The sequence below is a fragment of the Marmota marmota genome, unplaced genomic scaffold (assembly GCF_001458135.2).
Source record: "Marmota marmota marmota unplaced genomic scaffold, marMar, whole genome shotgun sequence".
Taxonomy (NCBI): domain Eukaryota; kingdom Metazoa; phylum Chordata; class Mammalia; order Rodentia; family Sciuridae; genus Marmota; species Marmota marmota.
This window is the reverse complement of record NW_026000169.1, coordinates 6275372-6290799: the sequence shown is the minus strand read 5'-3', so window position 1 is coordinate 6290799 and position 15428 is coordinate 6275372. Positions and strand designations below refer to the sequence as shown.

Below are 15428 nucleotides of genomic sequence, written 5' to 3'. Positions count from 1 at the left end.
CCTCTGGGGGCTGTTCTCGCGGTGGGTCGCAGGTCGCTACCTTGCAGCGGCAGGGGGGGGGGGCGGCTCTACCCTTCCGCAGGCCACTGGGCCTGTTCTGTTTGTCGGTTGCAGGTCTGGCCTGTTCTGTTGGTGGTCACAGTTCCGCCTACCTTGCAGGCGCAGGAGTGGGGGGCGGCTCTGCCTCTCAGCAGGCCGCTGCTCCTGTTTTGCCGGTGGGTCGCAGGCCCGCCTACCTTGCAGGAGTGGTTGGCAGCTCTGCCCCTCCGCGGGCCACTGGGCCTTTTCTGTTGGTGGTCACAGTTCTGCCTACCTGACAGGCGCAGGGGGTGGGGGGTGGCTCTGCTCCTCAGTAGGCCGCTGGGCCTGTTCTGTGGGTGGTCACAGTTCCATCTACCTTGCCGGTGCGGAGAGAGGGGGCGGCTCTGCCTCTCAGCAGGCCGCTGCGCCTGTTCTGCCGGTCGGTCGCAGGCCCGCCTACCTTGCCGGTGTGGTTGGCAGCTCTGCCCCTCCACGGGCCACTGGGCCTTTTCCGTTGGTGGTCACAGTTCCACCTACCTGGCAGGCGCAGGGGGTGGGGGGGGCGCTCATTTTCTTCTAAATAAAAATATATCTTTTCAATAAAATTGGTATCTTAAAAGGTGGTTTGAAAGGTATCTATTTTACTTTCATTAATTACAATGTTTTATAACAACACATATAATACTATTTTTAAAAGTAGTTTATAAATTTTATGCTTTATTTTAAAATTTATTAAATTATGTTTTATAATATATGTTCCAGAATTCTAGTGTATTATTGAAGCATTAGACCCCCAATTTTCTTTTTTACATTTAATATCATGCTATACCAAATATCTTTATATCTAAGTTTTTTGTGTAGTTATGATTTTTTAGAAATATTTTTGAAGCCAAATTTCTGACATAGCAATTATAGTGAAGATTTTGGACACATATTTGACAAAATTATTTCAGCAATTGCAGTATCAATTCACATTCCCAGCAGCTGTTTAGATTATGTACATTTTTCCATTAAATTTCATGATAAGTATTTTAACAATTTGATAGGCAAAAATGACATCTCATTGTTTCAATTGCATGTTTGTTATTAGTTAGGTTAAACTCTTTAAATATTCTTTTTTTACTTGAATTGTGCTTTGCATATTCTTGAGAGAACCTATTTAATTCTGTTCATACTTGTATTTAAAAACCACATTATAAGTGCATTTTATATATTCTAAGACTAATGAGATCTTATCACATATTACTTACTTCTTTCCTGAGTATTTATCTTTTAAATACAGGTTGACCATTGACCTTTCTTTGTGCCATTTTCTTATTCTTGCCCTTAATCTTTTCTTTCCTCTGCTCTGAAGTACATTGACATATAATATTAATATTACACTCACATTAGGCATTGTAATAACTGCACAGCAAGGAAGAGGGCAAGGGTTATGTATAAATCTTGTATTCCCAGTGATCAACCAAATATTTTACATGTATGGTGCTCAGTAGGTTTTGAATTAGACTGTTATGGTCCTTGTACCCCATCCTTGCCAACTCTATACTTTCTTAGCCAGCATTAAGAACTATTGCCATTTCTATGTCCCACTCAAGTGCTTTTGCCATAAGGTTTAGAAGTTAAAAGCCAGGGCTATGCAGGCAGTCAAACCCTAGACTGAATTCAGGCTTTACTCAACCTTCTTATCTGTGTGACCTTGAACCAAGCCTCAGATTTCCCGCTTGTAAAACAGGTGGCAATTTAGTACCTATCTCATGCAAGCATTAATGAAACTTTGCTTACTCAATATAAAGAAAGAAAATGATTTGTACTGAATAAGTATAAATTACTATTATTCTCTTTTTATATTGTCTTAGTTTTTTATTAAAGCATTATAATTATACATAGTATTTGTGTTAATTTTGACAAAATCATACATGCAAGGAATTTGATTTCAATCCCCATGCCTGGCTTTTCCCTTCCTCCTCCCTCTCCCTTTTCTCACTACTTTATTCTATTGATATTTCTTTCACTCCTTTATTTATTTATTTTTGATTGGTGTTTGCTGCCTATACATAAAGGTGAAATTCCCTTTGGTTCCTTTATATATGAATATAACATGGTTTTGTTAAATTCATTCCATATTTCTTCACCTTTCCCTTCTTGACTCTTGCATTCTTATTCTTCTTCTTCTATTCCACTGATCTTCCTAATATCTTTATGATATCTGATTGCTCCCCCCCATTTTCCTTATTTTGCTGTAGCTTTTGCATATGAGAGAAAACATTTGACACTGACTTTATGAGTCTGGCTTATTTCACTTAGAACTATTTTTCCAGTTCTATCCATTGATTGGCAAATGACATTTCATTCTTTTTTTACAGCTAAGTAAAACTTCATTTGTATATACCATATTTTCTTGATACATTCATCTATTTATGGGCATCTGGGTTGATTAAATTACTTGGTTATTATGAACTTTGCTGCTAGAAACATTGAAGTGGCTATATTGCTCTAGTGTGCTGATTTTAGATCTTTTGGATAAATATCTAGGAGTGGTATAGCTGGGTCATATAATGTTTCCATTCCTAGTATTTTAAGGAATCACTACTTTCCAGAATGGTTGTACCATTGTGCAGTCTCATCAGCAATGTGTGAGTATAATTTTCCCCATATGCTCTCTAGCATTCATTATTATTTGTATTCTTTATCATTGCCATTCTGATTGGGAGTGAGATAAAATCTCAGTGTAGTTTTGATTTGCATTTCTCTGATTGTTGGAGGTGTTTAACATTTTTTGTTCATAGATCTTTTGTCTATTTGTGTGGTTTTTTTTTTTTGAGAAATTTTGGTTTAGTTATTTTGTCTATTTATTAATTGAGTTATTTGTTTTATTGGCCTTGAATGTTTTGAGTTCTTTATATATTCTGGATAGTAATCCCATGTCAGAGGAGTAGTTGCCTAAGATTTTTGCCCATTCTGTATGCTCTCTCTTCGCTCTCTTAATCATTTCCTTTACTGTGCAGAAAATTTTTAATTTGTTGGAATTCCACTTATTCATTCTTGATTTTATTTCTTAAACTTTAGAGGTCTTGTTGAGGAAGTCAGTGCTTTCACCTATATGATGGAGCATTGATCCTGTTTTATATTTTTAGTTGTTTCAAGGTTTCTAATCTAATTCCTGAGTCTTTGGTTCATTTTGATTTTACTTTTGTACATGTGGTATGAATCTCATGTACTTGAGATATGGATTTAATTTCATTCTTCTATTTATGAATATTCAGTGTTCCCAGCACCATTTATTTAAAAGGCTATCTTTTCTCCATCATATATTTTGGCCCATTGATTAAGTATCAGATAGTTTATCTCTATGTCTTCTATTCTAATCCATTGGTTTTCATGTCTGTTTTGATGCCAATATCATGACATTTTTGCTAATATAACTCTTTAATATAATTTGAGATGGGGTATTGTGATGCCTCCTGCATTATTTTTCATGTAAACATTGCTTTCTTATTCTTATTGCTTTCTTATTGCTTTCTTATTCTTCCAAATGAATTTAAGAATTTTTTTTCTAGTTCTATGAAGAATGTCATTGGTGTTTTAATGAGGATTGCATTAATCGTGTCTATTGTTTTTAGTAGTATGGCCATTTTGACAATATTAATTCTGCTATACAAGAACATGGGAGGTCTTTTCATCTTCGGATGTCCTCTTCAATTTTTTTCTTTAGTTTCTGTACTTTCCATTGTAAAGATCTTTCACATCCTTAGTTAGATTAATTTCCTGTTTTTTTTTTAATTAGGTTATTGTGAAGGGGAGAGTTTTCCTTATTTTTTTCTCAAGTCAGTGTTGAAGCATTGAAAATTTTTTGATTTATGAGTATTGATCTTATATCTTGCTACCTTGCTGAATTCATTTATAAGATCTAGAAGTTCTCTAATGAATTTTTTTGAGTCCTCTAGGTATAGGATCATGTCATCAGTAAGCAGTGGTAGTTTGACTTCTTATTTTCAAATTTGTATCCATTTAATTTCCTTCTCTTGCCTGATTATTCTGGCTTGAGTTTCAAGACTTACATTGAACAGGAGTGGTGAGAGTGGACATCCTCATTTTTCCCCCTAATTTTAGAGGAAAATGAGGATTTTCCCCCTGTTCAACATGATGTTGGCTTTGGATTTTTCATATATAGCCTTTGTAATGTTGAGGTAAGTTCCTTCTTTCCCTAGTTTCTCCAGTGTTTTTTACATGAATTGTTGCTGTGTTTTACCAAAGACATTTTCTGTATCTATTGAAATGATCATATTCTTTTTCTTCTTAATTCTATTTAAGTGCTGAATTACATTTATTGATTTGCATATGTTGAACCAACCCTACATTCCTTGGATGAAGCTCACTTGATCATTATCTATTATCTACTTAATATGATTTTGAATGTGGTTTGTTACTATTTTATTAAGGATTTTTTGTGTCTACATTCATCAGGGATATTAGTCTGTATAGTTTTCTTTCTTAGATGGGTCTTGGCCTGGTTTGGGCTTCATAAAAGGTATTTGGGTGTAAGGTTTCTGGCTATGGAAATGTACAAGGCAGTGTTCCTCTGGTAAGCAAACTCCAGGGAGCAGGGGGGACAGGTGCCCTGTTTTTCACACTTGGAATATTCTGCAGTTTCTCCCTGTAACTATTAGGATAACTAATATATGTGCAATGCCTAGCTCCTATGGTAATGCACTGCATGAGGAGGCTCTGTGCTAGAGTCTTATCAGCCTCCACCTTGATCTCAGACACTGAGCTCCTAGGAATAAAGGAACTCTCTTGTTAGACAACCACAATGTTTTTCACTGAGCCTAAAGCTGTTCACATAACAGTAACTTTATACAATGGACTTTCTTGAAACTGCTAAGCTTCTAACATTGTACATTGCAACTTTGAATGTAATTGAGGAATAAGCTGCATAATGTTGCTAAGTCTGTAACCTCCCGAGTAATACAATGAACAGTATGTACTAATGATGCCAATGACCTAAAGTAATCTATTGATACAAATAAAGCTAGGAGCTCAGGCGAGCAGTTTTTGCTTTGCCTCTGCACCTTGTTTCTGTCTCCTTTTGCTTTCCTTACATTTGGGAGTGTTCATTCCTTTTCAATTTTATGAAATAATTTGAGAGATGAGTGTTAACATTATTCTTTAAAGGTCTGGTGGAACTCAGCTGAGAATTCATCTGGTCTTGAGCAATTCTTTGTTGGTAGACTTCAATGCTGTTTCAATTGCATTACTTGATATTGGTCTGTTTATGTTTTCTATATTTTCCTGGTTCAATTTGGGCAGCTCATATGTGTATAGAAATCTGCCAGTAGCTTCTAAATTTTGTAGTTTATTGGTGTATAAATTTTTAAAATAGTTTCTAATTATCCTCTAGATTTCTGAAATGTCTGTGGTGATATCTTTTTTTTTAATCTATAATTTTGTTGCTTTTGGCCTTTTCTCTCTCTTTCTTTTGGTTAGTTTGGATAAGGATTCACCAATCTTATTTAGCACTTTGAAGAACCTACTGTTTGTTGCATTGATCCTGTGTATTGATTTTAAATTCTCGATTTCATTAATTTTGGCACTGATCATTATTAGTTCTTATATTCTACTGATTTTGGAGTTAGTTTGTTGTTCTTTTTCTAAGACTTTTAGTTGGAGAATAAGCTTACTTATTTTGGATCTCTGTATTTTTTTTTTAAATGTAGACACTTGATGCTACAAATTTTCCTCTTAGAACTGTTTTCATACTGTCCCAAAGATTTTTATATGTTGTATCTCTGTTCTCAATTGTTTCATATAATTTGTTTATTACTTCTCTCACTTCTTCCACGATCTATTTTTTATTCAAAATAGTATTGTTCAACTTCCATGTGATTATAAGGTTCCTATTATCTTTCTTGCTATTGGTTTCTAGTTTCATTCCTTTATGGTCCAGTGAAATACATGGGATTATACTGATTTTATTTTACTTATTTATTTGTATTTGCTAAGAATTGTACCTAAAATGATCTCTTTTGGAAAAAACTCCATAAGCTGCTGAGAAGAAGGTAAATTCAGCTGTTTTGGGGTGAAATAGTCGGTGTATGTCTATTAGGCCCATTTGATTTATATTATATTATTATTTAGGTAGATATATTTTTATTGGTTTTATGTTTGATGACCTGTCTGTTGGCGATGAGGATGTGTTGAAATCACCCAGTATTCTTGTGTTAGGTCTATATGGGATTTAATGTCAAGGAGTATTTTTAAAATATAAAAGTATGACATTAGTATGACATATATATTTACTAGTATTATATCTTTGTGTTGGAATGTTACCATTACCAGGATATAAAGTCCTTCTTTGTTGCTTCTGATTAATTTTGGCTCGAAATCAGCTTTATCAGCTATGAGAATAACTATTCTGGCTTGTTTATGAACTCCATTTACATATGACATTTTTTCCATCCTTTTACCTTTAGTGCATAAGTGTTTTTGCCTCTGAGATGAGTGTCTCTCTCTCTCTCTCTCTTTCTATATATATATATATATATATATATATATATATATATCCTGTTTATTATCCATTCTGCCAATCCACGTCTTATGTTTGGGGAGTTGAGACCATTTATATTAAGTGTTATTATAGAAATGTGTCTTTTGGTATGCTTCCATTTTCATTTTTTTGTTATATTTAATTATATCATAAATCTCATTTGGCTGATCAGTCTTCCATTGATCTTAATTTATTTGGGAGTTTGGGGATTTATTTTGGGGTTTCTTTGTGAGCAATTTATCTTTAAGTGTTTTTTGTAGTGTTGGCTTGGTTGTCATGTATTATTTTACATGTTATGGAAAGCTTTTATTTCCCCATAACAATTATTATTATTGCAACCTTAGTCTATTGAATGCTCCAGACAATGTTTAGCATAAGTTTAGAGTGTATATTTTGATTAATTGAATTATTAATACAATGCACATTATTGTGTTCCCTCTATGGAAATTTTTCACACAGATTTTTTCCAAATTTATAAGGACATATTTATTAAACAAATTATGTATCTATAAATGGAAAAAAATAAAATCTAAATGACTAATGTGTACTCTTTTAAATGTGAGAAAGACCAGTAATGCTATTATGCTTATTAAAATAGGTTATATCTATATAGATAGTCTTTTACAATTATATAGTGAGTAAATCACAGATATGCACAAATCCTTTTATCCCCATTAGGCAATTATTGATTATAATTAACCCATCATAATATTTGAATACTTTGTCTTAATAAAACCCAGCTAAATCAAATTTTAATGGTATTAAAAATATAAAAACATTTAAAAATTATTACATTGTACTTACAGGAAATCATATTAAAAAGAAACAAGAGTAAGATAATCTTTATAATATTTTTATCAGTCAATGATTGAGATTTAAGGATGATTTACTTATTTGAAACAGTTCTTAAATAAAGGTCCATTGTAAAATTTCTTCACTTTTTCAAGTTTTTCTCTGTTTTCTGGATATTTCTTACTGCTTAAATTTAGTGCAGATAATTGATAATGTTTCTTGTTTTTTGGTTCTAACATTTTGGTATCAACCAAAGTCCAGGTATACATTTGGAAATGTGCATATTCCAAAGATGAGTTTTAATGAGTAGTAAGTATAAGATTAAATTTACTAAAATACTTTTACTGCACTCATTGGGTATGCTGCCAAAACTGTTGGGGAAAAGTCAGGGCCTAATCACTGAGTGTGTTAATTAGTGGATTAATAGAGAAAAAAAGAAAAGTGGCATTTCTGAGCTTTGTGCAACAAAACATCTGTGATTTAATATATATATTTCTTATTATTTTTCTATAATTGGAAACACAAAAATGAAAAAAGTTATTGAAAATCATTCACAGTTTACATTATACACTAAAAGACTAGATTTTCTGTTAATAAAATCATCAAACGCTCCAAAGTATCCATAAGATATTTTCAAGAACATTCATAGTAGAATAATGACAGTGACAATGTTCCAGAATCCCAAAAGAAATACATTCCTACTTCTTTGACACTATAGCATATCTATCTAATTGTTAGATACTTGTAGAAATGCAAAAGAGATACATAAATGACAATACTCTCTACTGAACATTTTAATCTTTAATACTCTGATCTTTAGAATAACTATACAATATCCATTAGGGAGATGTTTATTTTCTTAAAACTATCTGCTAATTTCAAGATTGGTCTCTGAAGAGTTTCAGGCAAATGGCTTATTGTAGTAAACTAAAAAATTAGTTTCTACCAAATAAATATTTGAAGAGAATATTCATGAGAATTGACTTCTTTAATCGTTTAATAAATCACCTAAATAAAGAAATGAAAGATATTTAAAAACTCATGGTTTCATAGAAATACTATAGTGCTCATTTTGAAATCTCCTGTGATTTATTAAGGTCAGTAATTGATTAACATGCTAGCATTATTGCAAATCAAAAAAATTATTTATTTTAGAGAAATTTATTTTATTAACTGTGATCAATCCTAATAAGCTTTATTAAAGGTAGGGTGAAAAACCTATCCTGGTTTGCCTAGGTCTATCTTGGATTCAAAACTAAAGTTCCCATGTTCTTGGAATCACTTCAATCCTGGGCAAATAGATGATTGTACATTCAGGCCAAGTTCACTTAAATAACTATTACCATAACTACATGTAATACAAAAATAAGACCAAGAAGAAGACTAGCAATGTGATTTATAAAATAGTTTTAATTTTATCAGGTAAAGAATATTGAGGACTAGGGATATAGCTCAGTGATAGAGTGCTTTCCTAGGATGCCTGAGGCCCTGGGTTCAATCCCCAGCACCTCCTTCCCCCAAAGAGCATAATGTTAGCATAAAATCTGTTTCAAAAATTAATAACACTGCTATTTAACACTTACAGGTCATAACAATAATGAAAATTTACTTTAATAAGATACTTACAGCTGTAAAAATTCTTCAGAGCCACATATGCTTAGAAGATAGTCTTTGGGGGAGAGCTGGTCATTTGCACATAAATGGAGAATTTCTTCAATTAGGTCTTTGACAAGATAATTAGCTAAAAACAAAAGGTAAATAATAAGTCATTAAGAACTTATCAAAGGATGGCTGGGAAAGTTTTTAAGCATAAAAAATGGCAAACACTGTATAAGATATTTTATCTGTCTAGCTCCATCAAGAGGAATTAAAATGAGATGCATCTCATTTACTAGTCAGGATAGATTTAGAGATATATTTGAAAATGTTGTTTGAAATTCTTTTAATCAGTTTTGTTTTCATGAAACATAGCAAAGTTAGATATTATGTTCCTCTTGTTAAAACCCTTGGTACACTGTAGCTTTGCATAAAAGAAGTTCTACTATCAGTATAAAACAATTCTACAACAATTAACATGTGCTTATCAATTTCTGACAGTAAGACCTGGAAATAATATAGATTTATTACTTCTCAGTTGATGCACCTAGAAAAGTTATTTCACCTTTGACCCAGTTTCTTCATCTGTTGACAAAGGTTTATAACTGTATGGTTTATTTCCTTCAGGAATCTGATATGTCTAACATAAAAAAAGACAAATGTTGGCAATATATTGAAAAGTGTTAAGCCCATGTTTCAATTGTGATCTCATCATCTAGGTCAATGGAAGAAGCTGCAGTGGACTTTACTGATAATCCATAGCCAGTAAGAATCGTACAGCATCCTGCAAATGGTCAATAGCATTTGTCAGAGTTCAGCTTTTGTCACAATTATTTGTTCTCTTTTCTGTGACTTCTTTTACTGCCATATCTTTTGTTTGTAGGAAGAGGATTTTGGCTCAACTTGGCTAAGAAAATGTAGTGCAAGAGATATTGCTGCCACAAAGAAAAAGAAATTATATCATTCTGGATTTAAAGTATGGCTTTATGATTGGTCAAGATGCTATCAAAGAAATGGTTGGACAAAAAATTGTAAAGATCATCAGAGAATTATGGATGGTGGAAATGCTTTGACATGAGAAAAATGTCTTAAACCCACCACATGTTTGAAATATTGTCTGAAATGGCATGAAATGTTATGAATTGAAGCTAGTAGTGAATATGGCCATAGGAAAAATCATAAAATATAATGACTTTGATAAGGAGGAGTGAGAACTGGCAATATATTGTGGCAGCAAACTATCTCCAAAGGCACCTGTATTAGAGTCCTAATTAATTAATTTGACTCTCCACTGGGGATGTAGCTCAGTGGTAGAGTGTTTGCTTTGGTGCATGAGGCACTGGGTTCGAGCTCAGTATCACCAAAAAGAAACAAAATATTGACTCCACTCTTTCCAGGACCATATCCCCTATACTATATGGGGCATGTATGGATTATTACTTTGTCATATGAAATATTTTGTATCAATTTCTACCTATCTCTTCTCTCCTGTGCCTTGGATTCGTAGAGGCAAAAAAAATGTTATACCTTTCTTCCCTACCATAAAGTTCATGACCAACACTGCTACAAAAGAGAGGATAACAAGAAAAGAAACATAATATTATTTTAAATCAAGGTTTTATGTGACACAGGAGTCTTCTGAAAAGAAAACTCAAAGACACAGGAAAACTCTCCACATTTTTGTGTTATGACAGTGATGTGGAGTTGTGGTTGGACAAAAATGGTAGGAATTAAGGATAATTTTGGGTGAGGAAATGCAACAAGGCTTGCCTCTTGATTTCTTGTCTTTTCTGTGTAGCATTCCATTCTCCAACATATGGGGCAGGATACCTTTTGGAAATGAGGGTCTTAAATTTACTATCCAATATGATAGGGCATAGAATTTCTTTATGGCTCGTTCTCACTCAGAAAGGGAAAGGGACGTGAGAGTAACATTTGTAAGTTTTATGGCTGGCTTTGGGGAAAGGGGTTCTAGTTTCCATGGCCTGCCTTAGAGGAGAAAGAAAGGCAGGTCAGAGCACTCAGCTTCTGAAGCCCTTCCAATCTCCATCAGTTCACAGGACTCAGCAGGGCAAGGAGCCATCCTCTGGAGAATAAATTTCTGAGTTCCAATAGTTTGATACCTCCTACTACGCGCTCCAGGTTAGTCACTGGATGTTTCACTATTACTTCAAATTCAGCATGTCTGAGCTTGAAAACACCATTTTTCTTCTTGAAGTCAACCATGAAACCCATGAGTTAAATTTCTTATCCATCTTGTAAGCCACCACTTAAAAAAATCCTTTCCCTAATTTCTTATAGTCTTTTTTCCATGCAGCCCTTCCCACTGTCTTCACCATATCACCCACCTTACTAATGGCTAAGAGCCCTTAAGATTCTTTCATTATATTACTGTATACCTCAAGTCTAATTTTCCACTCTTCCTCCTTTGTGCCTTCACACCTCTTTTGGAGGTAGAAGTCTCTCTCTCTCTCTCTCTCTCTCTCTCTCTCTCTCTCTCTCTCTCTTTAATAAACATTTACTCCTTCAACTGTGATCCTTCTTCCTACACTGGATTACAATTCTATTCTGTCAATGACCACCCCCAATTTTCTTTTACCTATTTAAATTCCATTCTTTAAAGATATTTTTCTCTTTCCATAATGAAGTGCTTCTGTTCAACCTTCCAATAAAATCTCCCCTTATCCATTCTATTTGTTTGTCATATCATTTCTTTTACCTTCCCTTTACTGCCAAACTTCTTTAAAGAGGAGACTTCTGCCAAGAGTTCTTAGTCAATCTTCAATTCTTGCAGATAGACTTCTATTTACAACCCTTTGAGGGTCACTAATAACTTCCTGATACAGAGTTCAACCAATGGTTATCTAAAGCTGGGAGGTACTTGAAAGTAAGAAAACTGGCCTAGAGCAACTTTGGAACTGGAAATAACTTCATCTTTATCAAAATGATAGTTGAGAATTGTGGACCAGAGAATTTCTTGTTTAAAGATCCTGATTCTTTCAAAGTACTCCATTTTCTCAGTCTTGGAGAAATGAGTTTCCTCTGAATGAAAACCCTTCACTTATCTCCTCCACTTATCTAGATTTCATCTTTTCTTGCATTTCTACTGACAGCTTTTATCTTTCACTCAAGTTATTCTTAATGCATCCTTCAGACTTCTGTTCTTTTGTGGAACATCTGTAACACCAGTGAAGCACTAGTATAAAATTGATGAAAGTAGCAGTTTTGGTGTAAAGCAAAAAAAAATATTTTAAATCTTATCTGAACTTTTCTTATCTGACTAAAGCAGAAACCCCATGAAATATAGCTTCCATTACCTCTCCTTAGAGAGAATTTCCTGCAAATTCTGAGGAGACAAGCTTCCCATTCATTAACATTAAAAAATATATCTATATCTACATCTATATATTTATATATCTATATCTATATGCTTCCTATTGAAGTCCTAAAACCCCTCCATTTTGTTAATTGATATAACACACTTACTTCTGGATATTCAGTTATTCACTGTTGAGTAACCCCCAAGTACTTGCATATGTTTTTTCTTCTGTTAATTTTTCTGTTGCCAGTTATTCCATAGACACCCTCAACCATTTAAATTTAAGTAAGTAGATAAAAAGTTTTCCTCCAAACCATGGCAAAAATCTACTCTGTATGTTTTTATTAATGCTTTTCTAAGTCACCTTCTTCCATCCCTACTCATATTATAGGGTAGAGCCTGCTGCAAAGCTGAGGCAGCTGTGGAGTCTCTTCTTCAAATCCCGATTCTAGTGATAGGCCAGAACAATTTCACATATCTCACTCAGAGTGACAAGCATGATTTTAATAGAAGGGTTAGGAAAAGGGAACACTCTTCACGGAGAAAGTGGGTCCTTAAGGAGAGCTGCATGCCCTTCTAGGACTCCAGATTTCAGTTTTATTAGGTGCCCCAGGAATACGCCCAGAGAGTCCTGACAAAGTCCCCCTTGACCTCTGACAGACAGCATAGGAACTTCATTGATCGCCTACAAGGAAGATGGTGTGGGGTGCTCACAGAATTGAAGTTTTTGAGGAGATTGAGACCACCTGTTTTGTTTCAATTTCCTGTCTACTTAAATCAGTTCATTATCCTTTGAACATCCCCATTAAATTTTGTTCAAGAGGTTCTTGATATTTTGGCTACCAGAGTGATTGGGGACTGTGACACAATTTTGGTGATAAGAGTGAGTCCTGGAGACTGGATTATGATAGATAATGATGACATAGTCCTGAAATGGTACTTTTTTTAAAAGGGGATGTAATTAATTAAGGCTGGGGGAGATTTTGACATACAAGACTCCCATCTTCCAGATGCTTGTATGTTAGGTAAGGCTACTTGTGATTTTTAGTGTTCCTTCATTGTCCTTTCACCCTATCTATCTGTTCATGGAGGACTAGCTACCCAACATTCCTGTTCCTCCTCCTTAGAGTTTTAACATCTTTTAGGGCTCATACATCCTCTTGACCACTTTGCCTCTTCAATACTAAATACAATAACCTCATCACTTTGCTGAAACTTCTCATAAAAGATGTTACTGACTTGTCAACTTCATACTAAGAGATATGTTGAAAATTAAATATTATAACTTTGAAGAACAGAAGTGAGCTCCTTAATTGATGAGTATTTCCTCTTCTCCAGCAGCTGAGGTCAACATGACCTGGACATGTCCATTCTGATAGGATCAAGGTATGAACCATTGGTCTTAACTGGGCAATCAGAATTCTGCTGTTCCAGATTGGGAATGGATCTAATAGAGAGATGGAACTATCTTTAGATGGCTGGCCAAATAGCACATATGCTTGTAAGCTTGGCTTTTTAATTGTTTTTGCAAAATCAAGAGAATGAATCAGCAGAGAGCAAGTGAGACAGGGCAGCAATTACACAGGGAAATTAGGTCAGGGGCATAAAGGGATTTGAGGCTACTTGGTCATTTGTGGTTTTAGTGCATTCCTAATTTGATGAGATCCTACTTTTAAATTCTATAAGAAACCCCCATGTTCTTTAAAAAATGTTTTCTTTCTGCTTAAGCCAGCAGGAGTTGGTTTCTGTTAGTTTGAAACCAGATGGTTCTAACTAGTATACCAACATAACATTGCTATGTTTGTAGTCATCTGTACTTGCTCAGAAACATGAATAGAGTAAGCCAGGGGAAAGCATAATCATAAATATAATCAGCAAATAAAAGAACATATTTCTTGGATTATTATGTGTCAGGAAATAATTTCCTGTTGACACATAAAAACACATTTAGTTGCTACTAAATGTTTAAAGAACTGATATTGTTTTGCAAAATAGTCAACTAAAACAATGAAATAAAATATTTAAACTCTTTGAAGATATTCTACAACTGTGAAAAAGTAAAGACCATCAGATGAGTTCCATAAAAAAACAAATTTGTAGGATTTATCCTCACAGACACTTAGTCAACATATCTGCTAAATCTAGTTGAGGTGGGATGCAGAGGACTGTTAGACATCTTCTCACTGTGAGGATAGAAATTTTGTACCAGTGCTTATTCTATCTCACAATTTTTCATTTTGAATGAAATAGTTGTTCCTAATGAATAGGAATGATCATTTTTCACTTATATCTCCTTTTATTTCTAATCTTTTTGAAATATAGATTTAAAAAATATGGATATTTTCCATACTTGTTATTAAGTATTGTAGTAGGAAAATAAAATGTTTTAGGATGAGCTATGTGAAGAGTGTTCTAGAAGACCATACCTCTCCTTTCCCACCTTCAATGTTAACTAATGTTCTCACCTATTTTTTTCTTATTTCATTTGAGAGCAAAACAGTATCTCATAGGGCAATTTTTTGATTTCTTTTTTTAAAGTTTCTGTCCTTTTATTTTTATATTTTTTATATTTTTCCTTTATAAACATGACAGTACAATGTATTTTGAAATAATATACATACATGGAGTATATATTATTCTAATTAGGTTTTACATGATGTGGAGTTACACTGGTTGTGTATTTATATATAAGGATAGGAAAGTTATGTCATTCTATTGTCATTTCCTGTTCTCATCCCCCGCCCCCCAGACCTTTCCCTTCATTCCCTTTTGTCTAATCCAATGAATTCTGTTTTTCCCCCCTCTACCCTCCCTTGTTATGAGTTAGTATCCACATATCAGAAAGAACATCTAGCCTTTGGGTTTGGGGGATTGGCTTATTTCACTTAGCATGATATTTTCCAGTCCCATCCATTTACTGGCAAATGCCATAATTTCATTCTTCTTTATGGTAATAAAGATGGTAATACTTATTCTGAATAATATTCAGAAAGAAACGAAAAAATGTTCAACATCTCTAGTAATTAGAGAAATGAAAATTAAATTTCACTAACATTCCAACTCACTCAAGTCAAAATGGCAATTATCAAGAATATAAGTAATAACATATGTTGGTGAGAATGTGGGGGGGAAGGCACACTCATACATTGCTGGTAG

The 15428-nt window shown here is 34.0% G+C and overlaps 1 protein-coding gene across 3 annotated transcripts in view; it reads right to left on the bottom strand.

Annotated features, from left to right (window-relative positions):
* Pik3c2g (phosphatidylinositol-4-phosphate 3-kinase catalytic subunit type 2 gamma) overlaps positions 1 to 15428 on the bottom strand; it is a 340206-nt gene that overhangs the window by 296929 nt on the left and 27849 nt on the right. For all 3 annotated transcript variants that reach the window (XM_048787228.1, XM_015498207.2, XM_048787229.1), the window contains one exon: positions 8984 to 9098. In XM_048787228.1, the coding sequence (XP_048643185.1) occupies positions 8984 to 9098 (115 nt within the window). The remainder of the gene's footprint in view (positions 1 to 8983; positions 9099 to 15428) is intronic.